The sequence below is a fragment of the Ictalurus furcatus genome, chromosome 2, assembly GCF_023375685.1.
Source record: "Ictalurus furcatus strain D&B chromosome 2, Billie_1.0, whole genome shotgun sequence".
In the NCBI taxonomy this organism is placed as follows: Eukaryota; Metazoa; Chordata; class Actinopteri; order Siluriformes; family Ictaluridae; genus Ictalurus; species Ictalurus furcatus.
Genome location: NC_071256.1, coordinates 32,202,275 through 32,218,229, shown reverse-complemented (window position 1 = coordinate 32,218,229; position 15,955 = coordinate 32,202,275). Strand labels below are relative to the sequence as shown.

The 15,955-nt window shown below is 37.8% G+C and overlaps 1 protein-coding gene across 1 annotated transcript in view; it reads left to right on the top strand.

The window, feature by feature from the left end:
- The window catches only part of lasp1 (LIM and SH3 protein 1), a 17,759-nt gene extending 3,577 nt beyond the window's left edge, over positions 1–14,182 (top strand). The window contains exons 2-7 of the mRNA XM_053614943.1: positions 4,641–4,735; positions 8,007–8,091; positions 10,077–10,184; positions 10,954–11,035; positions 11,193–11,281; positions 12,680–14,182. Of these exons, the coding sequence (XP_053470918.1) occupies positions 4,641–4,735; positions 8,007–8,091; positions 10,077–10,184; positions 10,954–11,035; positions 11,193–11,281; positions 12,680–12,853 (633 nt within the window). The 3' untranslated portion in view covers positions 12,854–14,182. The remainder of the gene's footprint in view (positions 1–4,640; positions 4,736–8,006; positions 8,092–10,076; positions 10,185–10,953; positions 11,036–11,192; positions 11,282–12,679) is intronic.
- The last annotated feature ends 1,773 nt before the right edge of the window (positions 14,183–15,955 follow it).

Below are 15,955 nucleotides of genomic sequence, written 5' to 3'. Positions count from 1 at the left end.
GTGGTTTATTCCTTTTCTAATCCGATCGAGGGGAGGGATGATCATGTAAACGCTTGAATCCTATTATTTTCTCAGTCAGATTAAAAAATACCTTGTGCACATGCGCCATGCAACAGTGCGTATGTTCACATCTTGCGTCTTAAATATGGCGTCCAGTGGAAAGAACTGGTCGATGGAGGAGACAAAATATTTGTCGAACATACTAAAAGACAAAAAGATTGTCAAGAGACTGGATGGAAGAAAAGTTTGTAATAACGATCTCTTCAAAGAAATGTTTGAGGAAATGCAGTTTGGAGGATTCAGTCGGTCAGTAGAACAAATTAAAGTGAGTAAGATTTGGGGAAAAAACTGTTGCTGACACATGTTTATATGTCAACAAAGCAAGAAAATCCTATTAGGTCATTTGGTGTCACGTTCATGGCTTTCTTTCTCCGCTATTGTATGGTTGGCATGATGACAGACGCCTTGCGCTTGTGCTGAAGCTTTGTTCAAATACACACAATGCACATATAAACGAATATTTGAATCGTATTGCAATGTTTAGGGTACATAACAGATCTGCCATCGTATTGAATTAATTCGGATTAACAAAAATGGGTGCATGTAAACATAGCCACTGTAGCATGTAAGAAATCATGTGTTATGTTCATGTTGCCAAAATGAATGAAAATGGTGTAAATGACTTAAAGGTCATTGGTCAGACACTCGGTGTTCATACCATTTTCACATTTCATTGTGGACTTTGGGAAAATTGACTAAAAACACTAGCGTGGCCAAAGCATTAAAACATTTCTATGGACTAGGCCACTGTGTCATAGTGCACTGTTTTTGTTCTGGCTGAAAAGACATAAACCATTCAATTTTCTTTGTGATCCACTAGTTGTGTGTTTCATCTCTTACACATATGGACATCTGAAAAGGACTATATGCAAGTCTGTTAGACATTGATTTAAAAATCTCAAAAGTCTTTTACATTATTCTGTAATGTCTAAAATGGGAGAAAGTGTTCAGGAAAGTTTTAATGAAAAAGGTGGCATTAGGCAGGTGACCACTGCGGTTGTCACTATACTAATGTTTTGCCTTTGAATACCACGTATAGGATCACAATTATTGATATCATAATGACAGTTTGATGAAAATCAGAATTTCGGTGAAGGAAACCGTGTATACACACACACAGACTGAAGTCATTGAACACCCAAACAAAGCATGTAGTGCTGATGAGGTGGGACTCAGGGGGCAAGTTGCTTGTGTCTGTGCATAAATGCTATAAGGTCTCCCCAACAAAAATGTTAGTTAAAGCAGTTTTAATTATATCCCCATACTGTACAATCCCAGACTGTACCATTATGAAGCTAAAAATAGTGTCCCAAAAGCTGTAAGTAAAGTGGCGGGGAGGAGAAGGGAAAATTTACTCTGAATGCAGCATGCACATGCACGTAACAGTATCCATTCATAAGGTTACAGCATTTTTCAGGTTAAACGTCTCTCTATGTTTTGAACACCAGTATACGATCATGTTTTTTCAAAATCAACCCAAATAAAAGTTAGACGATTGATTTGTGACTGCAATTGTGAAACACCAAATACAGTATCACAAGCTTCCTGAGTCAGTACACAGGAAAATAAGTTTATCATAATTCAATTGTTGATAAAACATGTTCATAATTATGTAATATCGTCTCAAATGGAACACAAGCATTTTTTTATGAAACGGATGTATAAGCCATTTCCCAGGCACGTGACGTCGCTAGCTTTAGCAGAATACCCAGAGTCGACATTACCTCTTATGCCCAACATGACCTCAGTCACCATCAGATGGGGGCGTAATCGTTAAGTAACAGCAGAAAAAAGTGTGCGACCTCCAAGTCCTCTAAGGCAGGGGGGCATTTTATATTAAATGTTGTGTAGAAGATTGTAACTTGTAAACTTTACAAAGTGAACATAAGTAAAAAAATAAATAAACAAATAAATAAAATAAAAAATGTCTAAAGTCAGTGAGTAAGAGAAACCACAAGGTGATGTGAAGGTGATATATATGTATATAAATTTGCACTTACACCTCTACTCTGTGCACTTTGCGTCTTCTGGAACTCAATTAATAGATCTTGTATAATAGCACTACTTGTATTTTTCTCTGCTTGATATATCGCTTTGCTTGTATTTTCTCATTTGTAAGTCGCTTTGGATAAAAGCGTCTGCTAAATGAATAAATATAATGTAAATATATATAATTGTACAAAAAGTTGTGTTAATGTACAGTTTTAGTCTGAAGTTTATATTTGTAACACTCAGTTTGTGGATTTTACTTTAAATAAACGAAAAATGGTATCGAAAGTTTTGTTTTTTTTAGCCGATTAATCGGAAAAAAATAATCAGCCGATTAATTGATGATGAAAATAAACGTTAGCTGCAGCCCTATAATTATGAAAGCTCTACAGCACTTTATCTGCTTTATCATATAGGACAGATAGTGACCTTTTGCAAGTGACCTTTAACTGTGATTTTGTAAAAGGTCTTTCAGTCACTAGCTCAGTCTAAGGGATTCATTGACCTGTAGTTTATGTAATTGCATGTAATGTTATGGACATAGATGCCAGACAAGCTTCTCCTGAGCTGCCTACACAAGTTATGCATCATTCACATTTTACAGATATTATATCCATTTTAATAGACAATACGATTTGAACCCTTACTCCTGTTGGAGAATTTTCCCTATTCCCTAAATAAAATTGTATAGAAAGGGCATATATACGGATAATTTGCGGATAAGATCGGACATCGGAGCTAATTTTTAATTATAAATCTTGCCTAGAGTGAAGTATGTACACTATATAACCAAACGTTTGTGGACACCTGACCATCACACTCACATGCTAGTTGAGTATCCCATTTCTAGATTTAGGGTCCCCCCCCCTCCCAAATTGCTGTTATAATAACCTCCATTCTTCTGAGGAGGCTTTCCACTCGATTTTGGAGTGTGGCTGTCAAGATTTGTCCATTCAATCACAAGAGCATTAGTGAGGCCAGGTGATGTCGGGCAAGGAGGCCTGGGGCACAGTCGGCATTCCAGTTCATCACAGAGATGTTCAGTGGAGTTACAGTGTGATAGGACAGGATATATAAAAGGTATATCATGCCAGTACATCATGGTTTACACATTGAGTTTTTAAGGTACTACACATGAGAAATTTAGCGCTTTTATTTTTTAACAGTCATAGAAACTCCAGTAAAACAAAACAGAAGAAATGTATGCAAAACATCATATCCTATTAAAAACGTCAATACAAGTCACACCATACCAATTACTTCCAAACCAGATCGTTGTGTTCATTTGTTTGTTGTGTGAATTTGGTGCTTGTTTTATTGGACATTGGGAATGCAAGTAGTAGTACTTAATTACAGTTGTTTTTGCTCAGCACTTTGATGCCATTTTGACAGCTTTATCAAACTTAGGTTATTAAGATTGAAAGCATTAACACAGAAATATTTGTACATGCTTAATACACTGTTTTTGTATTTTCCCTCTTGTATTTCTGTGGTTGTTTGTTTATTAGTCACAGATTAATTTCATATGGTGTAGCTGGTCTGCAGGCAGATTGTTAGCAAACATAAACAACATGATTCATGTTGTGTATAGCAAAAACATCTTTAAGTATTTTGATGTTTTTCCAATATATACGTACACACATGCACTCAGTACATACTTATCGAAGAACACAGTTATACGTCTCTGCATGCTAACCGTGCATATAGAGGCAATGAAGTGGACTGTACTTTGTTTGTTGTTTGTTATCGTTAAACCTTCCAAAGGTCAAAGTCCAGCAAACTTTTGACCGGCACACATTTCAGACAGCTTTGTCTCTTTTTGTAGCCTTTGCAGGCCAATATGTGTGTCCGTAATACAGGATCCAGCTACATTATTCTGTTCAGTAATACTTCCCCAAGAAGTGACAGAATTCAACACCCAATATGATTCAGGAATGGGATTTTTTTTTTTTTCCATCGTGTCTTCACTTAAACCATTTCATGAATTTTGTGGTCTTTCTTTATAGTTGCAAAAAACATCAATTATGCTAGCGCTTTTTCAGTCACTTATTAAATAAATAAATAAAAGAATGGCCCTAGGTCTGTCCTTGCTTCTTTCTCTTGATTATTCATTTCCATGTCCTTTTCTGGGCAATGAGTATTCTTAGTTATTAAGTTTTTTAATACAGGAACATATTCAGAGATGACAGTAGGTTAATGCTTGAATGCTGTTTGCACCACATCGCAATTAATTATTTAAAGACACCTGGTCTGGTTGCAATTGGGCAAGTTTGCATTTTTTATTTTATTTGAACTTTTATTATGAAATAAAAAACACAAACCTTTTATATTTTCACCTTCATTTAGGCAAAATCAATTATTTAAAGTAATCCATTATTTAAGTGTGTATTCAGTACTGAACTATGGGGTGTAACTTTGCACTCTCCTCATGTGCTGAACAACAGCTGCTGACTTGGAGAACTGCTGACCCATACAGCTATGGAATTTGGTCAATAAAATCCATCTTGCATTAAGAACTATATAGTGATCTAGCTAAATAAGCCGTTAAGCATCTTTTAATTGCTCACATATTTACTTTCTTTTTCTTTTAGTTCTGGCATAAAGGATGTTTCAGCTGTGAGGTATGCAAGATGACTCTAAACATGAAGAACTACAAAGGCTTTGATAAGAAACCATACTGCAATGCGTAAGTATCTACAAATTGTCTGACAAATGTGTGAGACAGTGACTGGTTCCCTGTTTATAGTGTCAACATTGATATACTGCAAAACGCACACAAACAGTCATTTAAAACACACCAACAGTCTTCGTGTCTCAGGAATTATTCCCATTTCTCTTCACGCTAGATATCAGACAGGCAAATCAGACACGTGTGTAATGAACAGAGCCATACTCTAGAATGCCTTTTTTTTTTTTTTTTTTTTTTTTTTTTTTTTTACTCAAATCTGATATCATTTTAGTTTACATTTCATCTGTCAAACTCTTATGCACCACTTATATTCAGGCTGGCAGCAATGTCACTGAGCCTGTTATTTATTGTGAGTAAGAGTTCCCAATTTACAAACTTGTTAGTTTAAATTACCAGGTAAATTCCACCGCTCATTTTAGCCTAGTGAATTTGTGAATATTTGTTATTTTGGTCATATTAAAAGATTGTTTGTTTTTTTTAGTTAAAATGCTCTTGAAATTAGTGTTTCAGAGCTTGTGCACGTGACGGCACAGTAGCCAGAACTCGCGGTCACGCTCGCTGAGTGGCAAAAAGACTGAGCGGCAGCAGTAGTGTACAGCGTGAATTCCACGAAAACACAGAAAAAACGCGTCTAAAATTGGGAAAAAGCTGTTGTGCGATCGACTGTGCTAACAGATTCAACAAGAATTCGGAGCTGTCTTTTTACAGAGTGCCAAAAAACCATTCACTCCTTTTTTTTACCTCCTTGTGCATTTTTTAAGTCGAGCAGTGTAAGTGTCAGTTCTTTTGGCATGTGGCATTCATGTAGTTCAATGATTTACTAAATATTTCTTTTTAAACACTGCCTATTTTGAATAACGGGGACTCACTCATTCTCTGACTCTGTTTTACCTTCACAAATATATGACGTTAGTAAATGGAAGCAGTGTTCGCTACAAACAAACTAGAATGTTTATTGGTGTAAAAATTGAAGTAGGACCAAGCGTCAAGGCTTTTGCTTAGTGTATTTCCTCGCTGTGGAAAGCAGGTACATATAAATGTTGGGAAAACCAATTTCTGGCAACACACCAATGTCCATTGACTACAGGTTTTTGGCCAAGGTGTAAGGGTCACTGTCGAGTCCAACTGCCTTTAATTTAAGCTGATACTCGTTGGTTATACTAGTGTTTTCGCAGCTTTCCCTATTAAAACCAGCCATTTTGCTGGATGTTTTGGCGCTCAGTCCGGCCGAGGGGGTGTGTTCCGGCAGGAAAGTGACATCAATGCATACCCTCTATATCTAGAAAAAATACAAATAAAATAGTTTTGAAGATATTCTTGTTTTAATTTTATAGCTTTGTTCACATACTCATTTTCATATCTTATGTAAGTCTGGAGTATTAAAAGCACCATTCAGAACCAAAACATCCCTGTCTGAACTGTAATGTTTATCAGATTCATGCACAGCGATGTTAAACGCTCTGACGAGTTTCGTCTCTCTTTCATACTTTCTGCCATCTACATGATTGTTGTCATGATCTGCATCTCAAATCAAAAAACCCTGAAATAGTAAATATTTACTTTATCTAGAAAATCCAGAAGACTGGTACTCAAAACCGACCTTAAGATAGTTTTAAAGAGGTTTTTTAAATTCAAACACTAATAGGAACTGTAATTGGAAAACCAGTTAGTGTTAGTACTCGATAATGATATAGTACATAACTATGCAATTTGACACACAACATTGCTTTGTTTTGTCAGTTGCAGACACAGTGTCACATGCTGCTATACTGCCCTCACTACTTATGTTGATTAATGCACCACACTGAGATGATGCATTAGTTTCTGAGGACATGCACAATTGTCGTGTCTGACCCCCAAGGATGGTTCTTGGTCTATAGTATGAGTTTGTTAGCAGCAAACAGGGTTTGTTGGTGTGTTGTTGTTTTTTTGGCTGTGTGGTTTCCTGCACACTCTTCCCTTTTCCATCTGTTACTTGGTGAGAAAAAATGGTTAATGTCTATTCATTTCAATGACAGTAGAACTGAGACTAATCAAGAATGTGGTTCCGTCTTTATACGTCAAAAGGGCTTCTCCATCATTAAAAGTAATCATTTTGGTATTTTGGCATAATGGTATCATTTCAACAACGTTCAGATGCATTAGATGCTTCCTGGTGACAATCCTATGGGTCTCTGGCACCATCAGCGCTGCCACTGATTGATACCGGCTCAAACATGTACAGCATAACTACCAAAATTACAGCACCTTGTCATCTAGGATATGGATGTGGTCAGGCATGGGTGAAGGCAACTGCTCTCCATATTTAGCTAGTTTGCTAAGATGCTACATTTTAGATTTTTGGGGGTGTGGCAACACTATTGACTCTTGTGTAAATCAGTCAAGCAGTTCAGCAAAATATGTTAACACACAGAGTCGGATTACAGTTCTCAAGCCATTTTCATGCGGTCTTTAAATAACCATATAGCACGCATCTATCTGGGTTCAAAGATCATGTGAAGGGACTGGCAAATATATGGCAATCATTAGTAAACTAAAATCAGGAGTGCTTTCTAGTGACCAGTGTGTAGTGCTGGCCATTGTACATGGTGTTACACTTATTATAATTTTCCAAAATTGTCCAGGAATTACTGAATATCAAGTAGGCTAATCAGGCCCAGGTGGGTATTTACAATCCATTTATAAGTGTTCATGCCTTTTGCGGGCACACGGTGGCTTAGTGGTTAGCACGTTCACCTCACACCGACTGTGTGTGCGCGTGGAGTTTGCATGTTCTCCCCGTGCTGTGGGGGTTTCCTCCGGGTACTCCAGTTTCCTCCCCTAGACCAAAGACATGCATGGTAGACTGATTGGCATGTCCAAAATGTCTGTAGTGTGTGAATGTGTATGTGATCATGCCCTGCGATGGATTGGCACCCTGTCCAGGGTGTACCCTGCCTTGTGCCCAATGCTCCCTGGGATAGGCTCCAGGTTCCCCACAACCCTGAAGGATAAGCGGTGTAGAAGATTGATGGATGGATGTATTCCATTTGCACTTGCTTTTATACATGTTTGTGTTTTCTTGACCTATGCCTTACTAATTAAATTTCCATAAGTGCACCTAAGTATAAATGCATTCTTTTTTTACCAATCCTAATCCACTTAGTAGAAATTTAGGTAGTTTGAAAAGATTAAGGCTGATTTCAGTTGTTCCCTGGAATGTTTAATGGGGACTTGAAGTGCAGTAACAAGTTTGCAGTGATGGTTTATTCTGAGGTGTCTGTTACAGACACTACCCGAAAACATCATTCACGAGTGTTGCTGACACTCCAGAAAACCTACGCCTGAAACAGCAGAGCAAGATGCAGAGCCAGGTAACACACTCACACTCACTCTCTCTCTCTCTCTCTCTCTCTCTCTCTCTCTCTCTCTCTCTCTCTCTCTTTCTCTCTTAAACACATACTCTTTCTCTCTATCTATTATTTCAGTGATGCATATAGATTTGAACTTCAGCCAGAATCAGACTGTAAAAAAGATGTTTCAAATCCAATCATTCCTTTTCAGTTCTTTCTCTTTGCTGTTTGTGCTCAGCCTTGTTAATGCTGAATCAGGGTTTCACTCTTGCTGTCTGCCTGCTCCTCTCTGTCAGACTCAAACACTCGCGGATAGATACAAACTGTAATTTTACTGTATTAGGTCAGTGTGTTTACTATATTTGGAGTGTTTGTGTAGTGACATAGCTGAAGTAATGCCTTAACCTTAGTATCCACAAGGACACCCTTTGTCATATTTTGTTCCACATGCAAGGTGTAACAAAGCACAAGGTCAAGTTTGTCGTGTTTTCTTATTTTTAAGGGGACATTTGGCAGGCACACAACTTCACTAGTTTAATAATTACACAAATTTCAAACCACTTAATCCATATTTTGGGTAGTTGAGTAAGGGTTATGAATAGGGGAAAAAAGATAGTACCTCATATTACCTTGAACCCTCATATTCCTGTGATTTCCCCCTGTCTGCATAACCACTTCCAGGTCCTGTATAGCTATATTTACTCCCTCCCTAACTCTGTGAAGTTTCATTGATGTCTGCTTGTTATTTGTTGCCGTGATTCACATGGGTATTTATTCTGTTTAACATTAATTTCTGTCCATCAGGAATTTATTAACGTGCTTTATTCTTTCTACACTATTAGTCTGTTAGTGTAATAACCATAGTCCTTGCACCACCAAAATTAGTTTGGGTAAATGTAGACCATGTTAAATGATTCATTTCTCCTCCTTTGTTTAGCCTAGTCTGTGTCATAAATGCCAGGGCCTATTTTTGATTTCAAACCCTTTAATTAGGCAGACTTAAAATGAGAAGGAACGTTGCCTGGAACGATCACTGCTCAAAATGTGTGATCACTAGCTGGAATTTAAGTGTGTGATTCTTTTAGTCAGTGTTTGTTACTGAAATATGTGCAGTGTTTCCTACTGATATGACATATACTCGGATGGGGGATCTATGTGGGTAAGGTGAGGGTGTCATGTCCTAGTGTTCTCTCTCTCTCTCTCTCTCTCTCTCTCTCTCTCTCTCTCTCTCTCTCTCTCTCTCTCTCTCTCTCTATATATATATATATATATATATATATATATATATATATATATATATAAATTTTTAAAAAATTATTATTATTTATTTATTTTTAATTTGTACACATATTATGGGTGTGACATATTTGACCACTAGCCTTCACAATTCTTCGAAATAACAAAGAATGTTTGTTTGAAATAACAAAAAGTTCAAGTCAAACTCTCTCTCGATTGTAACAGGGTTAGCCACCTCACATCTTAAAATGTGTAGCATTATTTCCTCTTCATTTACATGATCGATTTAACACAAAATGTTATAATTTTGCATAAAATTGCAGTACAATTCCAGAGATGTGTATAATTTATGCAAAGGGGCATTGAAGCTGTTCTGGTTTGCCAGCACCTTACTAAAACGTGGTGGTGTTTTTTCCTTTAATTTGTCACCTGTTTGTATTTTCTGCATTTACTTTTTTTTTTAATCAAGACATTTAGCTTTTTTTGTGAACAGATTCTGTGGTTAATCACAGTGTTTCAGCTTCAGTACAAATCATTAAACCTAGAATTTTCCATACAATTCCTGGATATATCCACATCAAAGATCTTTCAAAGATATCTTTGTTAAATAAATAAGCTGTCAATGTGATTGTATTTTAGAAACTTTATTTAACCTAACCTAACTTTTGGCTTTCTTGGATTTTTAGGAAAAGATTTTTTTTTAAAAATATAAACACACAAACACACCGTCTGTTTCTTATTCTAATGCTTTTTATTTGTGTACATTGCAGGTGCTCTACAAGGAGGAGTTTGAGAAGAGCAAAGGAAAAGGCTTCAGTGTTGTAGCTGACACACCAGAGATGCAGAGAATTAAGAAAACACAAGACCAGATCAGCAACGTAGGTCAAAGGCTACACATAGTCTCCTCCAGTATGAGGTTTAAGTTTAACTAAACTCGCAAAGCAGTGAATTCACCATTTAACCTTTCTTTGTTAGAAGTTTAGCTAAAATGGTGTCTAGCAGAAAGGGTAAAAAATATTTGCGCATTTTGTTACTTCCTACTTTCTTGAGGGAAAACAACTAGGAAGTATTAAACCACAGTTTAAAGCAATGTATTCAACATCTTATACTTGCTTTCTGCAGTACTTAGCTTTGTCATTTGAGAATGCAAAAAGGGCAGCTGAAACAGGGATATGAGACACCTTATTGAAAAATATAGGAGCAGCAAATGTCTCATGTTCTCTAGAACAGATACTTTATCCAACATTAGTGTGCAAATTGCAGATTATGACAAGCTATTTTAGAGTATGCTTGTAATGGTTCTTTAACATTTGTTCAATATATTAAGCTTGTTCCAGCAAATGAAAAATCTGAAATTCATACTGAAGGCTAATCATAGCTTCTTTCTGTGAACTGGTAATTAAATGGGTGAATATTAACGCAGCATTACTTTGAAAGTATAAATCATGAACTATAGTTCATACCCTAAATAGACTTAAATATAGGCATTGGTGTCCCTTTTTCAGGATTATGGTGACATGTATAGATCTTTTAACAGCATCTCTGTCTTAGTAAAATAGTAAAATACTAAGTATATACTGCAGTTAGACAGTATACATCACTTATTCCGGTGCTGTTCATATGCATGCATGTGTATGTGTATTGTAGATTAAATATCATGAGGATTTTGAGAAGAGTAAAATGGGAGGAGAAGTTCACCATCCACCTCCGCAACAGAACACAACCCCAGGTATACACACCCCTTCATCCTTACCAACCACAGACACCACTAATTGGAATGTTTGTGCTTTTTAGTTGCTGTTTAACGTGGTGTTCATTTCTAGGACACTACAAACTGTTATGCACTCCTCTCTCTCTCTCTGATTTTTTATTTTTTATTTTTCAAGCATATCAACCCCCAGCTGCATCGCAGAACTACCACTATGAGCCAGAACCGGTGCGCCAAGCTGCTGCAGCTCCTCCGCCCAGCTCTGGGGTAATGTATTACACACAAACACTGTTTTTCCCCCTCACAAAAGGTCTTTGGAATGCTTCCAATATATCTAATGATCAGACACCATAGTTTAGTTCTGTAAATGATTCAGCATGAATACTGGTGTTTCTCTATTCTTCTCCGGGCCAAAAAAGTTTCCCCATCCTGTGTTAGGATCACAACTCTTGCAATGCACCATTGAGGAAGCGTTTTCCACCAATTCTGCCATCTGACTTTCCATAGTGTCTGGCTCTAATTTGCTTCATCATCTTCATATTTCGTTCAGGTTTTTTTTTAGTGGTCTTTGAGTAGAAACCCAAAAATAAAATCCGATTCAAAATAATAAAATCACTGATTGCTTTCATATTATTCAGTCAAGCAATCATGTGCCAGCAGTGCAGTGTGTAAAATCATGCAGATACAGGTCAATAGCTTCAGTTAATGTTCAAATCAAACATCAGAATAGGGGGAATGTGACCGCCTTGTGACCTTCATGCACAACAGTCTCTAGAGTTCATATAGAACTGTCCAAAAAACATCCAGACATCCAGTGTGCAGCAGTTCTGTGGGTGTAATCATTAATGAGAGAGGTCAGAGAAGAATTGCAGAGTGGTTTGAGCTAACAGGAAGTCTATGGTAATTCAGTTAACCTCTTTACACCCACGTTGACCACTTTCGGTGAACCTGTACTGTAGCCTCAGATTCCTGTTCTTGACTGTCAGGAGTGAAACCTGATGTGGTTCCACTCGGTCACCACAGTTGTAAAGAGTGGTAATTTGGCTTCCTGTGTGTTTATTCTCCTCTGACCTCTCACATCAACATATCCACCCCCCAGAACTGCCACTCAGGTTGTGGGTGCAGGTTTTCATTCTAACCAAGCAGAAGCCACACTTATGTCTATTGAAAGCTAAGATCAACTGATTAAACGGGCGGAATCAGGTTTGCCTCCTGCTTGATTGGAATGAAAACCTGCACCCACACTGGCCCTTTGCAGACAAGATTGGACACCCCTGCTCTAGAGACAGTTGACTCAGTGCTCTAATATTTCATCTAGCCCCAGCAGTGATGCCATGCTTAAAGTCCCTGAGATCACATTTTTTCCCCCTCTTCTAATGTTTGATGTAAATATTAACTGAAGCTCCTGACCTATATCTGGATGACTTGCATTACCTAGGTTAATTACATGAACGAGCAGGTGTACAGGTGTTCCTAATAAAGTGGTTTGTGAGTGTGTATTGAGGATATTCCTGTATGTTGTATTATGTTGCTTTTGTATTCTCGCTGTGTCTGTATGGGTTTCCTCCCATGAACAATATAATGTACTACTATTGGACTATTCCTGTTTCTCTGCTTCTCTCATTATTTTGCCTGACATATATATCTGCATTTGCCTGTTTTCAGAAACGTTACCGGGCCGTGTATGACTATGCCGCGGCCGATGAGGATGAAGTGTCGTTCCTCGACGGAGATGTGATTGTGGATGTGCAGTCAATCGATGAAGGATGGATGTACGGAAGAGTGGAGCGTACTGGTCAGCAGGGCATGCTGCCTGCTAACTATGTGGAGGCCATATGAGAAAGTAAACAAGAAAGAGATAGAAGGAGATGGAGAGAAAGGGAACAAGAGAGATGGAGAGAAATGGATAACAGGAGGCCCAGTGCCATTCCATATTTTAAGAGCTATTTTCTTTTTCCTTGTTTGTGCTTTCTTATTAATGCGCCTACGCCGATAACTCATGCAAAACACAGGCATACAAAAATGCACTCACACACTTATATAGTGTAGACATACATACACATTGTGTATATCCATGTCTTGCTCTACCTGCTCTGTTTCTCTCTGCTCTCTCTTCGTTCTTGCTGTCTTACTGTCTACCTTGTCTTTTATTTCAGTCTTGGAGAGGTGCTGTCACAAGTGGCACTTAACTTGTCTTAATGACACACATTCACACCCAAACAGACCTCTGAATTTTTTTTCAAGGCTGCTTTATAGCACTTCGTGAACAGACAGCCCTAGCCATGTCAATCATTCCACACTTGCCATGACAATGAGAACCTTTATCTTTTCCTGACCTTTTTGCAGCCTGTCGCTAGTTGTAGCTATCATTCTAGCCCACGTGGCATCTCAGTGGTTGTGCAGTAGTAATGATGCTTGAACATGAGACTTCTGATCATTCCATTTGTTCCACTGAGTCTTAAAGCGTATCCACCAGACCTCATGGGTATTGTAGTGAAACTGGAATACATGTGTATATAAAAAGATCTTCTTACTGTGGAATCGGTTTGTGTATGGGTGTAGTGTGACTGGTGACCCTGCTCACAAGGTAGTGTTTTCATCATCTCCTTCATGTGTAACACTTCATCTCTGTGCTTTCATATAAAACATATATGTTCTAGTCTCTTTTTTTTTGCTGCACACACGTACTGTGTAAAGGTAAAACGGTGTTCTCTACTGTTCATAAAAGCAAAGAGTAGACCCATAGCACTCACCATTTACCTGAGAGCAGAACTGGAGAATCAGTGAGAGGGAAGGAGGAAGCACAATTCTGTGGACCATTTTAGTGGTTTTTTTTTTTTGTCTTGACACCGATTAAGCCTAGTCCTGGACTAAATATCACTGTTAACTTCTTTGTGGAAAAATGCTTTAGAGTCATAGACTAAGCTAAATCTGTGCCTAAGAACTATATATGTTTTAACTCTTTCTTTTAGTTTTGTTCAGGAACATTCAATGTGCATTGTATGATAACGCATCTCAGCATGTATCTCTGCACTATTCTTTATGAAGTTAATGTTTTTTTTTTCTCCTTTCATCTTTGCTTATTCTCATTACCTTGTACGTATTGTATGAGCCAGATTTGTAATGTCAGTTAATCAATATCAGTGGAATAAAACAGATCTATTTGTATATCAAGACAGGCCAGTTTGTCACTAGAGACAATATTCTGAGCTTCTGAGCCTAACATATCATTCTGCACCCTATTTAGAAATAAGAACAAACCTTATTTTGCTGCTTATAGTGTGCAAACTACACTGAATGTCACATAAGATATCCAACATATATGTTCAAAACAAAAAAAAATTATCTAGCATGATCTTTTTTCTCTTACATAAGTTTTTTATTATTATTATTATTTCTTCTTCACATGGTCAGATGTCAATGTTGATCTTTGCTTGTAAAGATAAAGCAGCTTGTCTCATTACCTTAAATAAGGACAGTTCAAAGTGTTAACTTTTATGTATGTGTTCTCTTGCTTCTCAGATCTAGTCTTCCTTAATTAGCTAATGTAGAACAGCCAGCCTTTACCTAAATGAAAACCATTCTCAATGTTACATGTTTTTCCCCTTGTTCCAGTCTCCGGTTTCTGTTCTAATGTTTCGTATTACGTACATGTTCATCTCAAGCTTGTTTCTTCAATTTATGCCCTGTACTTATGCATGCCTGTTTTCCACCTTCAGAACACACTGATTGGTCCAGTTGAATAAATGGCTGTTGAAAGAGCACTCAGTCAGGGTAATGTAAAATAAGTCTATAGAGCCACATAAGATTGCTAGGTGCTCAATTTGTTTGGTTTTTGGGGGGGGGGGGGTTTATGACGGTACAGTCGTTCTATGATGCACACATGTATGTACAGTGTTTTTCCATGTGTGTTTATTATCCAATAATTCCTTGAAAGGAACTTGAGGATCAGCTTTGCACAGCAAGACAACAGTATGTGGACACTGAAGTACTCAGCATCCCGTTCCAAACCCATGGACATTAATATTGATTTGTTCCTCCTTTGCTGCTATAACTGCCTCCACTCCTCTTGGAAGGCTTTCAACTAGACTTTGGAACTGTGAGGATTTGTGCTCATTCAGCTGCAGGAGCACATGAGGTTGGACACTACCTCCAAGTGAGAAGGCCAAATGTGCAGTTGTCGTTCCAATTCATCCCAAACATGTTCATTGCAGTGGAGATCAGGGCTCTGTGCAGGCCACTAGAATTCTTTCACCCCAACCTTGGCAAACCATTTTCATGATTCTCACTTTCTGCACAGGGGTATTGTCATGGTGGAACATGTTTAGGCCTGGCCCTTAGTTCTCGTGAAGGGAAATCTTAATGCTACAGCATACAAAGATATCCTATACAAATTGTGTGCTTCCAACTTTTTGCCAACAGTTTGGGGAAGACCCACACATGGCTGTGATGGTCAGATGTCCACATGATCTTGGGCATATAGTGTATTTCGTACCTAGATTCATTTCTGCCCTTTTAATTCAACATTAAATTTATACTAAAACCATTAGTTAAATTAGCGCTTTCGAAAGACTTTCTGTTGACATTGTCACAAAGCAGCTTTACAGAAATATCTAAATTTTCAATCTAAAATTTAAATTGATAAATTTGTCCCTAATGAGCAAGGCAGAGGTGACGGTGGCAACAAAAAACTCCCTGAGATGATATGAGGAAGAAACCTTGAGAGGAACCAGACTCAAAAGGGAACCTATCCACATCTGGGTAACAACGGGTAGTGTAATTATAAATAAATCCCTTCTATAACTATGTGCTACATAATAAAACGAGTGCAACTGTGTAATCAGGAGATTCACCACAGTCTCAACATGAAGTCTATTCTGCTGAACGCATGCACTGTCCACTGATGGAGACCCGGGCGCAAAAAGACCCCGCACCAAAACT